At 28.1% G+C, this 16,533-nt stretch overlaps 1 protein-coding gene across 2 annotated transcripts in view; it reads left to right on the plus strand.

Moving 5' to 3' along the window:
- oys (lysophospholipid acyltransferase 6) overlaps nt 1–16,329 on the plus strand; it is a 31,772-nt gene extending 15,443 nt beyond the window's left edge. For both annotated transcript variants that reach the window (XM_016062498.5, XM_043049806.3), the window contains exons 4-12: nt 1,342–1,434; nt 1,788–1,898; nt 6,046–6,181; nt 6,725–6,815; nt 8,170–8,271; nt 8,338–8,441; nt 9,441–9,638; nt 12,459–12,610; nt 15,628–16,329. In XM_016062498.5, coding sequence (XP_015917984.1) covers nt 1,342–1,434; nt 1,788–1,898; nt 6,046–6,181; nt 6,725–6,815; nt 8,170–8,271; nt 8,338–8,441; nt 9,441–9,638; nt 12,459–12,610; nt 15,628–15,745 — 1,105 coding nt within the window. In that variant the 3' untranslated portion in view covers nt 15,746–16,329. The remainder of the gene's footprint in view (nt 1–1,341; nt 1,435–1,787; nt 1,899–6,045; nt 6,182–6,724; nt 6,816–8,169; nt 8,272–8,337; nt 8,442–9,440; nt 9,639–12,458; nt 12,611–15,627) is intronic.
- The last annotated feature ends 204 nt before the right edge of the window (nt 16,330–16,533 follow it).

Raw genomic sequence — 16,533 nt, forward strand, 5'->3', positions numbered from 1 at the left:
ATATTTTGATTTATTTTATAACACATTCGCTCGTTTGTTCAAGAAATGTATCAAATCAAATGATCAGTTTTTTTCTTATATAAACTTAATTTTCTAAGAATATTTTGAAAAAGTTATTGTTCTGAAAAGAAGCTGAAATTTTGGGGAAATTTTTTGATCCAAAAAGAAACTTAGTTCATAGAAATTATTTGACTCTGAGAATTTTCTGTAATATTGCTTATATGTATGAATATTTCCAATGTTAGTGAACAAATATAAATTAGATTAATATATAATTTTTTCACTGATTTGTAAACTATTTATAAAAATTATAAATGTTTGTTTAAATGAGAGTTTTTCAATCAATCATTTCAAGGATTTAATTAAATTACGATTAATATTTAGTACAGTATTAGAATAAATTTCCTATTTCCCTTTTTTTTTATTATGTTATGATAGCTTTAGTACAGCTACTTTCTAAACTATGTAGCTCAACATCAATTGAAAGTATAAAGAATTGTTTCGAATTTCAGGCTTATTCAAATAAAATTAAATAAACTTAAAGTACAGAGAACTTAAAAAAAAAAAAATAATAATAATTCGTGTAATTGTATGCGTTTATTAAGCTGATTTTTTTCTTCATTTTTATTGATGATTATTTAATATTTTCTGCCCCAAACTTTGGATATTTGACAATAATTATCAAAACAAAGAGAGAGTTAAATATCAAAATAATTCTGGAATATAAGGGATTAATCACTTGTAATTTTATTGGTATGTTTATTTATAAATACTTCCTATTTGTAATATCTAATAATTATCTTTTCACTAAAATTTTGGGTTTTCGACTCTTGTCAAAATCTATATCAAAAAGTGTTTTTTGACATGATGGATAAAACCTCGATTAAAACCGGATAAAGCTGTCATTTGTCAAAAACTTGACAACCCTGCTACTGACCTAGACCAAATGTAGGAAAATGACATTTTAGAACAGTTTTATCTGTGGGGAAAATGATGGAGGTGGCTTTGATCATTAATCCTATTATGTTTTGGAATGTTTTTGTTGTCAACAATGCAATAATTTTTAAACTCTTTTTAATATTTATTTTATCCCTTTGTTTTATTATCTTTCTTTACATGATAGAGTTCCATTCTTGTTAAACTAGGGTATTATTACTTAATTTATTTTACCAAAGAAATCCTTCAATTTTGAAAATGCTTTATATGGTTGTAAAAACTAACTGAATGTCTTAAATATTAATCTTAATTATTTCTTATTTGATCTAGTGTTTAATGGTACAAAGTTTAACCTTTGTTATAAATCAATAGTAAAAGTTTAAGAAATTTTAATTCTTTCTATAGAATAGTGCTATGTGCCTCTCTTGTCTATTTATCAGTCATGCACCTGATGCGCCTCACCTATGATTATGGTGGCTGGACAGTAGACGTTACTGGGTAAGGAAGTTTTTTATTTACTTCGTTAAAATGCAATTAATGCTATATATTTCTAACTTTCTCTAAACTTTACGTCGCACAACAAAATTTTTCGACTCGAACACACTGCCTGACACGATTCTGAGAAAAAGAAAATGTAAAGAATTTTATGTTTTTCGTGTGGACTGACATGAGATGTGCATCTTATATTTAAAATTTGAGAAAAATAAATTATTGAGTTGGTAAAAAAGTAATTTTGTATTTTTTTAGCACCAAATAAAACTCAATTATTTTTCTGTATGCCGTCAAATTATTTATTTAAAAGTTGGAAACCATACTTTCAATTTTAGTTCCATTTGTATTTTTTTTTTCAGGCCATTAATGATCAGTACACAAAAAGTGAGCAGCCTCGCTTTCAGTCTTCACGATGGCCTCACAGAGAGTGATGGAAACCTCTCTCCAGAACAGAAGAGACGTGCCGTCAGGTTTGCAGTTATTTACTCAAATATCTCTTTTCTTGAATTTTGAACTGTTTCTAATTTCTGAGCTATGCTTTACGATCTGTGTCCAGGATAAGAAGCTCACCAACGTTTTGTCATTTCAATCCAAATCATTTTCTCGGGCAACGATAGAAGATGTATTACATAAAATAATAAATTGTAGATAATATAATAATAAAATGAGACAATTATTATATTAGAAATAACTTTTTATCCTTAAAATGGAAGTGTGGAGCTTTATATATGCTCATCAAAGATTTATCTTTTCAAAATAAAATTAATAAATACAAATTTTTAATAATGAAGTAAAGTGTACAGTGTGCTAATAAAAAAACCCACCCTGAATAACTTTTGATCTAATGATCGAATCTTCACCTTCAAAGATTCAATCTTAATGGTTCGAGGTACTTACCTAAAATATGCTAATTCGACGATATTTTAAGTTACAAAATTGAATATAGAAATGTATTTTCTCTGAATAAACATACCTTTTTTTTCGACAGATACGGATGTCTGACCCACGAAATATAGGGGATAGTCGCAATCTGGAAAATATAATCCCAATAGTTTGGTCTGAAGAATGTTCCTAAGTTTGGACTTCCTATTGTTAATTGTATTTATTATTATTATTTATTTATTTTTGCTTATTTCGCCATATCGCGAGAACTTTTTAAGGGAATTTAAAAAATTTTGCATGCAATTATAACATTTGTTTATCCAAAGCTAATTCCATGCAAAAAAAAAAAAAATATTAGTAAATATGTACTATTTTTTATCATTTTATTTGATAAGAGTCTAAAAACTTTAGTAAAGTATGTAAATTTTTACATAATTATAAAGTATATAATTTTACAAGGCAAAGTACAAAATTTGAGCGAAATTGGTTGAATAGTTCCTGAGAAATTGAATTTTAAATATACCGCTTTTTTAAAATTCGTTTCCTAAGGAACTATTCAACCAATTTTGATCAAATTTTGCATTTTGTGATGTGAAATTGAGATACTTTAAAAAAGTGGGAAAAATTTTATACCTTACAAATAAAAAAAAATTTTTACCCTTACTAAATAAAATAATAAATATTTACTAAAATTTATTTCTTCATGGATTTATCATCAGATAAATGAATTTTATAACTGTGTGCAAGAATTTTGAATTCGCTTGAAAAGTTCTCCACTGATAGCGAAGTATGCAAAAAGTAAAATTAACATTAAAGAGTCCAAGCTTTGGATCACTTTCTGACCAAACTATTGAGCTCCTATTTCCCAGATTGCGTCTACCCCTATATTTTGAGGGTCAGGTATCCAAATCAGTTGGAAAAAAAGTATGTTTATTTAGAAAAAGTACACTTTTGTATCTGATTTTGTAACTCAAAATATCATCTGTAATATCATTTATTACAGATGATTATCTCAAAATATCATTTATTAATTAGCTTATTTTCAGTCACCCCCTCAAACTATTAAGATTCAGCCTTAGAACATGAAGATCCAATAATTAGATCAAAAGTTATTCAGAGTAATCCTTTTCTTCTTCTTTTTTGTGCATTGCACAACTGAAAGGAATCTGAACTCGGCATATCATCATGGTTAAGCAAAGGTTCCATAATTTGCCTAGTAATTGGTTTTAAATGTTATAATTCTGTTTTAATTGACGCTTTAGAAATTTTAAAATTTGCTGTCCAAGAGGTATTAAAAACGACTATTCTAAGTTAAAACTAACTTTAAGCAAACTTTTAAGGTTTTTCTAATTTCACATAAAAGATATTCTATATTGATAAATTGATCACAGCTCTAGTGTGTTCTAACCCTAACAAGACAACATTCCCAAGTTAAAGTTTTGAAATTCAATAAAAATTTTACAAATATTAGAAGAACTGATTTAAAATTCATAGCCGGAAAATTAGTTGCTTAATTACAATGGTAAAACTACAACAAAAATTAATAAAAATGGACATTTTTAACGCCAAATGCAACCTTGCATGTCGAGAAAACCTTGAAAAACCAAAACTTCTGAAATAATTATTTTATCACATCATTTTAAATTTGTTGGAGAGTGATTTTGCATTCTAAAATATACATTTAATGTTCCATAGCACTTTTTCTACTACAATTTATAAAAAGTATAAGCAAAAGACTATAGTTTTCTGCCATTTTGTTTGACCCATTTTAAAAAAACTTGTATACATTTTTTTAAGTTAATCACGCATGGTATTATTTCTTTCATATCAGTTACACAGACTAACAAGGCGCTTTTTTTTCATTTTTATGTTAAAAAATATTGCATGTGGAATTGTTTATCTTTTTAAAAACTCTTTTTAAAAAAAAATAATAAATCTTTGTGAACATTTAAAATAGTAATGTCGCTGCATGTTAATATTGTGAATGTTGTATCATGACTTTTCTATTCAAGATTTTACGGAAACTGAAATAAGTTTTAAAGAATAAAACACTGAACCATTTTATGAAAACTGAATCTATTTGCGAAACGCTGAACAATGATTTAGAAAACATTTTGGATTTCGATAATAGAATAGAAATTTGATGAAATATTCGTAGGTGGGGAGGAGGAGGAGGAAACTGAAGAAATGTTTAATATTTCATTTGAAACAAAAGAGGAGATTGTTGGACACTAGCACAACAGTAAAAAAATAATAAATAATAAGCATTGCACACTACAGGCTGTTCAAAACAGTAATTCTAGGAAAAAAATGCATAAATTATGTGACATTTAAAAATATATTTTTATAAGGTTTGTGGATGCAAGGTGCGAAGCATTTAAACGTGTATGAATCACACTTTAAAAATTGTACTTTTAAAAAGTGCTCTCAATACAAATACCAGTAAAAAGTAATCTGGAATTAATAGTAAAGATCCGTGTTTGCTCAGGAAATAGAGCTTTTGTCTTCCAATGCGGTGGACCGGGTTCGAATCCCAGCAATGGCTCGTTGATAGGAATTCCACTCCCGGCTCGCGTCTACCACAATAGACTGATCATGAGTTAGAGTCTCCTTGCCATTAGGCTAAGCATGGGGGGGTTTTGTGGTTTACCACTCCATGTGAAACAAATGCAGGTTAGTTCTGTGGTGTACACAACATACTAGGTTCAAGTACCAAAGTTAGTGATCTGACAAACCTGTAAACTTCATTGTGTCATCAATGTATTTTTTTAATCTTCTTCCTGAAGTATAACGAACTGAACTGAATTTCAAATGAATGGAATGTATACGATTGACCTACCTAAAAATGCAGAAGTTAATACACGCAACCTATCTCACCAAAGTTCCCTCAAAAAGTCCTTCACGATATTAGGCTCTAAATTAAAAGGCTACGGCATTGAACATTAGTAGTCGTTAACCTTAGATTGGGCCGGCTGCGCAAGGAGGGTTATAAAGCTGTCTAAAAAAACCATGTTATGAAAAATGTCCAAGTATTTATAATTGTATGATTTTGGTAAGCCTAACCCAATATTCAGTATTATTTTACTCTCTTCTTAATGCAATTTAGCTGCTAATTTTTTGGATATGGTTAATCTATAAGTTTTAATATCTGTAAAAATGTCACTGAATTCTGTGAGTTTAGTTAGGGAATGTTTCCTTGTGGGAAAAAGATTTTATTGTAGAAAAGATTTGATAGAATATAAATAATTTGGCATGATAGCAACTGCATTGGAATTTTTTTTAATTTCATGATCAGCTTCCTGAAATGTCACCATTTCATCCCTCACTGTTGAACTATTGTAAACAAAAGAAATATGGAGCATTTCTGAATTAAACAGAATTTTTTGAGAATATTTTCTCTGAAGCTAATTTGGTTTCATTTTTTTTCCCTACATAAACAAGTCAGAAAGATAGATGTTAATTGACCTTGAGATGCTTATTGGTGCCAAAATGAAAGCCTTTTTAAAATTACTGTTATAACTAAAAACCTTCTAACTTCTTTTGTTAACTTATAATTTATACAAATTTTGATTGGTTAGAAGTAGTTCGGATAGATCCACTTTTTTTTGTTTTATAATTATTTTTTTATAAATATTTTTTACTGTGCAAAAGGTGATAATTCAAATCTTTTGTGAATTGCCATGTTTGAATGTTAATATAATGAATGTGCCAACAAAAGTTGCTGCTATGTTTCAGGCATGTGCCAACAGTACTTGAGTATTACAGTTACATCTTCCATTTTCAAGCCCTCATGTGTGGTCCACTCATCTTTTATAATGACTACCTTGACTTTGTAGAAGGAAAAACGTGTGTCAAAAACACTAGTCCAAATGTGAGTACCAGACATCCTCCTATTATAATAGCAGCCAACTGTAATAGATTTTCCAGTGGACTACTGGATTTTGCCAGTTACACCTGGTCTACTGGTTTAGTAAAAATTCGCTAGGTTTTTGTACATTTTAAAAAAATCCCTATTGAAATAAAAATTTTGTGCAGATTATTGCTTTCTCGAATATTTAAATAAGTGTTAATAGTACATAAAAAGGCAAGTTTCATTTTTACAAATCAGTTAATTATTTTTGATGAATTAAATACGTATTACTATTCAAAATTACAAGTAAACTTAATACATAACATTTCAAGTGCATTCAATGTCAATGATAACTGGAAAATATTGCAGTTTTTTTATTTTGATGATTATAAAAAAAACTAAAATTCCCTAGTTATAAAATATTTAGAACAATTTTTAGTACTTATCGAGAAATTTATATTTTGTAAAATCTACTGGATTTTTCCCTATCCATGTTGGCAGCTATGTATTATGTTCCCTCAACACTCACTTATTTTAATTGTTCTAATGATTGTTCCTCCCTAGATGATTGTGCTACGCAAAGTGCTGGTGAGCATTTTCTGTGCCCTCTTTTTAGTCACCATTGTACCATTCTTCCCTATCACTTATTTACAAGGTATGTTGAAGAAACTATTATTCTTTGGAAACGATAATTCAAATTAAATCTTAGAAGTTCCTTTATAAGAAAGTACAGTACTTTGGCATTATCCTGCCAACGCTCTTGAAATTGCACAAATCCTTTGACGCCATCATAATGAAAAGCAATTTCTCAAATAAATATTCTAAACCCTTTAAATTTATCAAATAATAGTAAAATAATAATAACAAAAAAAATGTAGGTGTAAAAATACTTTTTAAAAAATTATATAATAAAAAAAATAAAAACAGAATAAAAACCTCTATTTTTTTATAATTACACATTAAATAATTCTTGAATCTAACCATATATATTAAAATAAATAATTTTGGCTGCCAAGAGAAAATTGCTGTAATAATCTGTTTGAAATATGCTTTTTTCCCTCTAAATTAGCTAGAGTAATGAAATTTTGTTGTTTGCAACTAATCACCAAAAAAAAAAATTTCTACTCCTTGAACAATTCTAAAAAAGTAACTAAAAAACAAAGGATCTGAGAGACAAGAAATAAAAAAGCAAAGAGATCTCATATTTCACCCTTCCAACTAGCTGGTCTAAAACTTAATCTTTTCTCCTTATAGAAAGGCAAAAATATATAAAAACCTATGCTTAAATCTGAGATGTGAGCAAAATTTTTAGTGGTTCAAATGCAGGATGATAAAAAAGCAAGCAATAAGATATAATTTTTTTAATAATGTATAATTTTTAGTTCAGTACCTTTATCTAAGTGTTACTTTTATTTATTTAATAGTCAGAGATGATTGTGCTCCAGAAAAAATCTGGATTTCCGGATGTTTTGCAAATCGGGATCTGGAAAACCAAGGTTCAGAAGTTTCAAGAAATCATTGATCACTTTTATGATGAAAAATTCTTGTTTATTATATTTAAAAATATTAGAACTAGAATTTATACTTGGCATCTTTTTCATTTAAATTACGCTGCATATTATTTATTTAGAATTTCATGTTTTGAAAATATTAATGATTTAAATTCATTAAGACATTAATTTTTTTAAATGCGTCATTAATGATTTTACTCAAAAATTTTCAGGATTTTTGAGTTGGGCCCACAATCACCCCTGAATTGTTCACTCGTGCGTAATTTTATTAATATTCTATACCTACGTATTCTTCAATACTGTGTATATTTCTGTACTGTTATACTTTTGATTACTGATAGCAAGTTAGGAAAGTTAGCACGTCATGAAAAAGACTTAAATGCGGGGGGGGGGGACAAGTATTTTTAAAGAAGGTTGTTGTTTTTTTTTTTTTTCATTAAAATATGCTTAGATAGTCTATTTACATCGCACATACTTTAGTCCCTTTTTTCATTCTAGATCCAAAGTTCCTAAATTTCACTCCATGGTACTCCAAATTGATGTACCTCATTTTGTCAACTTCAGTAGTGAGATCTAAGTATTATCATGCATGGCTTTTTGGTAAGGAACATTACTCTTGAACTTACTTAATCAAAGAACCTTTTGCTGAATTATTTTCTTATTTAGGTGAAGCTGTATGCAATGCCTCTGGTATGGGTTTTAATGGTTACACAGCAGACGGTCATTCCAAGTGGGATCTTATGTCAAATGTTGACATAATAAGATTTGAGGTACATCATATTCTTTTTCCATTCTCTCAGTTGTTATTTAAGAAAAATGTTAAATGCATACATATATATATATATGCGTGTGTGTGTTATATATGTGTGCGTGTGTATATATATACACAAATAATAAAATAATATAAAATAGAATTTATGGGGAAAAGCAAAAGTCTTCCTCAGGACACGTCTGTTGTTATAATTTAATGCGATATTTCTGAATAAAGAACAATTATCCTAAGATAAAAATTATTCTTTGTAATGTGTCGATATCACTAAAAAATTCAGTTGAAAAAGAGAATGAAATAAAAGAAAGCAGAAACCAAACTTACCGCCGTGTAGCAAAATAAAATGTGCTTCAAAAGTAAAATACAAATTTGACAGTTAACAAATTTCACGAAGAAGAAAAATATTTAAAGTTGTGCTTATAGCTTGAATCGTACAAAATAAAATTAAAAAACATATTTGGTCGAAGAAAATTAATATGTGTATCTATATATATATATATATATATAGCATTGGGTATATTAATACAATATTTGAAAGCACACTTTCTTGTGGTTATAACAATGTGTACTGAAGACAAGGTTATATCTTTTCCTTATTTTATTTTCTGTTTTAGTTTTTTTTTTTTTTTAATTTTAAATATTTTATTTATTAAGAATTTGTCTTCTCTTTAAAAAATTAGTGTATTTTTAACTTATATTTTGGTTTCTATGTACTTCCAGCTTATGCGTAGTTAATAAAACTTATTGTTTTCTTTTTTAGTCTTTATTGTGTTATGTAATTGTTTAAAACAATTATAAAAAAAATTCACATGTTAAAACAAAAAGTTAGCTTACCTTTTTATTTACTAAAACATTTGTGAAATGAAGTGATTTTAAGTGAAATTGAAACATCATTAAATTTTTAAAAAAATGACTCTCATGTAATGTTTTTAGTACTGCAATATGCAGTTTAATCATTGTATATATTGTAGTTAACTAGAGACAGATTTTGTTTTTTTAGCTCTCTTTGAATTTTCGTGAAACCCTTGAGACGTGGAATAAATCTACTCAAATGTGGTTGAGATACATTGCATATGATCGTGCCCCTTCACACAAAACAGTCTGGACTTACCTCCTCTCAGCATTGTGGCATGGATTCTATCCAGGATACTATATCACCTTTCTTGGTGGAGCAATCTTCACTCTTGCTGCAAGATCTGTAAGTATCCTTTTTAAATTACAACTTTTTCTTTTCAAAAAAAAATTATTAATTGCATTATTATTATTTTGCATTATATTTCGAATATTTAAAGAAATAAAACAATGAAGTAGAACAGGAAATGTCCGGGAACTTAATTGAAATACCTAAAAAGTTAGGAAAATGAATAAATTTATGTTTGAAGCATGTTAAAGTCCAATATTTTCCTTAAAATATTGGCTTTGTAATGAATTGTAAAAAAGTAGATAATTTTCTACTCTAATCGCACATATTAGTGCATTTATAATGTATTTTAATTTGAAGAATTAAGCATTACTAAAAAAATTAATAATAAAATATGGATCACCTGTCATTAAAAACAGAAAAATTCAATACAGTCAGTCTACAGGAATTTCTTTTTCTGAGTATTTATCGTCCCACATGGTAACAGTTGTTAGACAAGTACAGAAGATTGCTAGACATAGATGTTACAGTTAATATTGGCTTTGTAATGAAGTGTAAAAAAGTAGATAATTTTCTACTCTAATCGCACATATTAGTGCTTTTATAATGTATTTTAATTTGAAGAATAAAGCATTACTAAAAAAATTAATAATAAAATATGGATCACCAGTCATTAAAAACAGAAAAATTCAATACAGTCAGTCTACAGGAATTTCTTTTTCTGAGTATTTATCGTCCCACATGGTAACAGTTGTTAGACAAGTACAGAAGATTGCTAGACATAGATGTTACAGTAAATAGCCAAAATCCATAATAACTCACAGTTTTCTTGTAAAAGCATCTGCTATTGTAACTACAGATTTCGAGAAAAAACAAGAATTTTATTTTCCAAGTTAGAATGCAATTTTCCCGTGCCCTGTATCAGCTTTGGAAATTTCTCCTGCATCCTTCAGAGCATGTATTTTCAAGTTTTATGGCAATATTGCCCATGAACAATGGGGCACCTCGGACAATCAGAGACAAGCTAAATTGTGACTGCCATAGCTTCTTAAGCTTAACAGGACCAGTGTGAGGAAGAACTCTCACTGGACACCTTTATACTTTCAAGAGACATAATGGGTATTGAATCTGATTCTCTTTGTCATCTTGAGGAGGAGACTTTGTGATTGTGAGATCTATTCTGCTCAAAGATTTGAGCATTTAGGGCAACACTGCATTAAGACCAGAGAATTACAAGATATTTCTGTCAGTTAAACTTTGTTTCAGCTATAAAGTTTTTCCGCTAGTCATGATTTAGTGTCTGTTCGATGTGCCCTGCTCTTCAGAGCTGCCCAACCTCTAACCGAGTTTAACTTTCAGTTAAAATTTGTTCTTGCTACAGGTTTTAAGAGCTCATCTGGCATTAGCTAGTAACCCACATTAATAATCAATGAATGATAAAATCTATAAATCAACTAATTAGAAAATCAATTAATTAAAAAATCGAAATGGGAACCAATCTAACCAATTAGCAAACTCATGAATAAGTAAAAGGAAGAATCAGCAAATAAATTCAGCTATGCTATGAAAGATTAGAGAAATCAGTGAATCACTGTTACAACAAATTAACTAATCACTAATTCTTAGACCTGCTGATTCATTAATTTGCTAATCTGTTAATACAATGACTTGTTTTTTGTTTTTAAATTTTATTGATGTTCTGATTCAATGTTTCAATGATTTGTTCTTTCTTTTATTAATCAGCCTGCTAATTTACTTTTAGTGGTTTTTTAGTCCATCTTGTTCTCTTGTTCATTTATTTATCCATTCACTTGTGTATTTACATAAATTTTTCTTTTGTTTGTGGATACATTAATTTGATGCTTCATTGATTCATCAGTTTGCTGGCCGGAATTAATGATTTACCTGCTGATTCACTTTTTTAAGTGAAATTCTGATCCGTTTATTGATTTACTCATTCATTAATTAACTCAATATTCAATGTGATTATTCATTAAATTACTAATTCATTGATTTGCTAATTAATTTATGAATTTGCTTATTTCTTTATTCTCTACATGGAAAACATTTTTCTTACATAATTTGGCTACTTACTGATATATAGTGAAAACGTGCTTTCACTAAGCGTTCAGTAAAAATCAGGAATGAAATTTTGCTTTGGATCTTAAAAAGATAATAATCTCTACGAGTTTAATATTCTCTTATAATAGATTTTTTTTGTTCTTATATTTTTTTATGAATTCTTTTAATACTTAATTTTTGTTTTGTGTACTAATATTAAACATGAAATTAAAAAATATGTTTTTCAATTATATTTTGTTTAAAAAAATTTAGTTTTATATTTTCTACAATAAGTACTAGAGGTATTCTTAAATGTTTGAGATACTCACAATACCTGTTTGCACCCACTACAATTGTTATGGCATCAAAGGTTTTTATACTTCAAAAAATATGTATTGTAATGTAAAATATGTACTTCTTACTTGTATATATGTGAAATATGTACTTCAAGAAATATGTAAAATATGTGGCTACGAGCTACACCGTTCAAATTAGCCTTGTTCTTTTTTCTTTTTAGTTTTTTGCAAGTCATGTTACTCCATTTAGGAAAATTCTTGACACATGTAGAGCAATACAAAAATCTCCCCAAAGGGCTTTATGTTCTTCAAAATCTTCCTGTTTAAAAAAAATTATTTATTACAAATTGAAAAATCATATGAATTTATTTCCTTGCTTGTTTCAGAACTTTTTTAAATTATGATAAAAACATAAACACCAAATGAATGCGTATAATAATGAAGAAATTTTCAGGCACAATTTAGTGAAGGAAAATTCAGAAATGTAAGACCGTGTATCAATATTGATTTTTTTTTTCAGATACGAAGGAGTGTTCGGCCATTATTCCAAAGCAAACGATCCCTGTCTAGGCTATATGATGTCATAACCTGCGTTACAACCAGAATTGCCCTGGCCTACATTGTCTTTCCCTTCATTCTTCTGGAATATCATGCATCCCTTGCAGTCTACAAGTAAGTCCTGCTTTCAGAAAGGCCACTTTTTTACGGAATTTTACATTTTTAATTAATTAGTATTAACTAGTTAATAATAATTAGTTAATTAAACTAAACCCTGAGTAAATTTAAGTTAAATTTAAAGTAACTCGAGGACAATCCAGAGATTATATAAAAAACAGTTTAAGTATCTAATCCAATGTTTCCTGCCTGATGTTTCGTTTCTGATTTTTTCTGATTCTTAAATAATATTATGTAAAAATTTTAAAAAAACTTAAACTTTCTTGTCATAAAATTTTAAACGGATTAATTGGATGCCATATACTTATTTACTATTTTTAGAAAATGAAATCAAATCTTATATGAAGATAAATTGTTTCAAAAATTTAAATTGTTCCCTTTGCCCTGTTTATTTAAAATGATTTTAATCCAATTTGCAATTCATTATACACCAAAATTTTATTATGACTCACAGGCTAATTTTTTGAATTGTCTAATTGCTACTAAAATTAGTGAAACTCTTTTAATTAAAAATATTAAAGCAAATTTCAATTGAGATTCTGTTAAGTCACGGCTTTTGAAACAACTAACGAAATAATTTTATAATTCAAAGTGAATTAACCTAAAATGTTTATAAAATAAGCTATATTTTATTTAATGTAATAACTATTTTAAGCTATAATTTTCTTTATAGTTTAATTCGTAATTTTGAAAGTTTTAATTTTTGTTACTAGCTCTTATTCTGAGTGGTATGTCTGCTCTTTTATTTTTAATACCTCCCTCAACCTGATTACTGCAACCCCTTAATTTTTGGGATCTTGAATTTCTGAAAGTGTTCTTCTATGAAAAAGTGTTTTCTGTGATAGTTTCCAAAAGCTGAATGAAGTATTTTTTTTATATTTTCAGAAGTATGGTTTGAAAATATGTTTATTGGGTGTTAATCTTTCAAATATGGGATTTTTTATTTGTCTTTAGCAAATCAGATATTATTTTGGTAGATTATAACATTTTAATAAGATGAATGGTTTATACCAAGAAAATTTTATTTCTTAAAATTTCATGTAAAGTGTAATGTAGTTACTATTACTTATGTTTGCATGGATGCAACTCGTCAGTCCTGGGAACTGAAATCAGTCTTGAGAGAAAATCAGTAGATTAGGTTTTCTAAATTAATATCTCTTTTCCATTTGTTTTTTTATGCTAAAATTTCTGTTTTTCATTAAAAATGTGAAAAATATTTTTATGTTCAATAAAATAAATATTACATTTTAATGTAAACATTGTTAATTTTTGTAATTGTTGCCAAATGATCAGGTAATGATGTAACTCAGCAATTAAAGAATGAGATTGCCTGCTTCAACGTCTTCTTGCTTAGACAAAATTTGTACGTTAGTATCTAAATTTGCTTGTTTTTTCCCCACTCCCTCTCAAATAACAGTGTAGGATGCTCATTAGCAACAATGCTGTAAGCAACGCACCTCACATTGTGATGTAGAAACTTTTAATGATGATAATTTTAAAAAAATTTAAAATCCATAAGCGGCAACACTGATTTTTTTTAATGAAGTATTACCGTATGCTGCAACAGTTGTATTTTATGAAATGTCTATTCTTCTGAAGTATAAACAGGCAAGAATGTGACTATCACATTGTAACTAACCCTCTTTTGTTTTAACATTGCTTGAATATGCATTAAAATTTTAAAGATATTATAAATTTGGCCCTACCATCTGTCCCCAAGTGTTTTTTTTTTTTTTTTTCTCATTAGACTTTAAGATTTAAATATGTACAATTTCTTCTCTTTTTTTCTTTTTTATATAGAATTTGCCATGAAACAAAGTAAGTAAAAAACTGATTGACAAAACTTCATTCCGCGTCAAATAGGATATTAATATACTTCCAGTATTAAAGACAACTGCCTCTGATTTGATGGCATAAAAGCATTCGATGTGGGAGAAATATATAAAAAGTTCTTATCACTCTAATCCCTCTTCATTATTATATCATATTCTAATGTTTTTCACGAGAATCCTCATAATTTGCTTTGACTTAGGTAATGATTTTCCAAATTTCGACTATTTTCTTCCCCCTTTTTTTTTTTTATTTATTTTTTTTTTTTTTTTTTTTTTTTTTTTTTTTTTTTTTGTAAAAAAAAAAAAAGGAAAGAAAGAGACCAAGAAAGACATGACCTTTGAAAAATAAAATTTGAGTTTTTTTTTTAATGTTTCTTTTATCACTTAAATGCCGAAACTACTAAAACTATTACCGATTGTATATCTGCGAATCCATGTTGGTATTATACAAATTGCTCTCATTACAATACAATACAATCAGCATCCTTAAATTGTTCTTAAGTTTGGAGGCAATTTTGTTCTTAATTTTCTAGCCCTGAACGGAACCAGTGTATTAAAAATAATACCTGTTTGTGTTTTTGTGGAAAAAGGGATTTGCAATAAATTTTGCATTAAGATCTGTGATACCTTTGCCCAGCCTCAATACTTCTCAAGGCCAAATACAGTACACTCTCGATATCTCAAAGTCGAAGGGACGCTAAAAAAAATATTGATATAGCGTGCGTTCGAGATAACAAGTTCAGTACTGAATATGTTTTAAAAAGTAGAAAAGTATTACTCTAAAAAGTGAAGTCATGAAACATAAGAATAACTACTGATAAATATGAATGTAATGATAGTTGACTATAAGACAAAATTAATTATGTGTTAAATATGAAAGAATTGGTTTACAATAAACTTGTTGTGATTTTTCTGTAAAAAAATTTGATTTCCATTTCGAAAAATGTGACATAGCAGGGTTTTGAGAAGAAACCCTTCGACATAGGAATTCAAGTTAACATTGGGTGTAGATATAATGCCAATACCGAAAATAATTTTGTCGACTCAACCAGTTTTTCGAGATATCGAGAGTATACTATATTTCCTTTATCTGAAGTAGGTCTGATCCCAATAACATTGAATAATCGAGATTCCTACTATTTTATGGCAATAATCCATGTAAATGTTCTTACTGATTTTCAGGAAATTCTATTTTTCGGGCCACCTCTTAGCTCTGACCGGCATCTTCATCCTTCCTCACCTCATCTCCCCCATCAGATCAAGTCTTCTCAGCAGTCGCAAGACCATCCACAATAAATAAATCTTCCCCCATAAAATATACTTATTTTTATGACATTCCCTTTTTACACGCTCTTTTTTGACGGAATTGTATGTCTGCCCTCAATTATATTTTAGAAGTCCCTCATTTGATAATGAACACATTTTTTGAAAACCAAAATTTAATGTCAAGTGTCATTTTTTAAATGCTGTTGGAGCACATGAAGCAGTATGATAGATATTTTTGCTCTTTTCTAGCTTTTAACTCCATATTTTATTTTACTTTATCAAGATTTGAACAGCTTTTGGAGTGCTACTCACCAAATTCATATTTTAAGTGTGAAAAGTTCTTAAGTCTTGCTATTTATTTTTTTCTTTGTGCATTATTTTTTTAATTTTAAATCCAAATATATCAAACAAATTAAATATAAACTTCAAATATTATTTTTTAATTTTACTCAAAACTGCATCTTTATATGGGACAATTAACCTCAAGTATGAAAGTTATTTCCTCTTATAAAGTTATGTTTTTGTAAATAATATGCATTTTTTTTTCGGTCATTTATGACAGTTTCTGACTCTATGCTGATGTTGAAAATACAAGTAATGTCAATAAGAAAAAGAAAAGCCACTTTAAAAGGAAAAAAAGTTTTTGTGATCTAATTTTTTAATATTTATAAAATTACACTAACACTGTGTTTGAATTTGTAAAAATGTTCAAAAAATTGAGAAATATTGATTTTTATGTATTTGTGCATATTTTTGTAGATATAATTTTTTTTTTTAATACTTGACTGTTTGATAGCCAAAAGTTTATATTCTGAGCATGAT

This window comes from Parasteatoda tepidariorum, chromosome 4, assembly GCF_982258835.1.
Source record: "Parasteatoda tepidariorum strain Cologne lab strain chromosome 4, Ptep-v5.0, whole genome shotgun sequence".
Taxonomy (NCBI): Eukaryota; Metazoa; Arthropoda; class Arachnida; order Araneae; family Theridiidae; genus Parasteatoda; species Parasteatoda tepidariorum.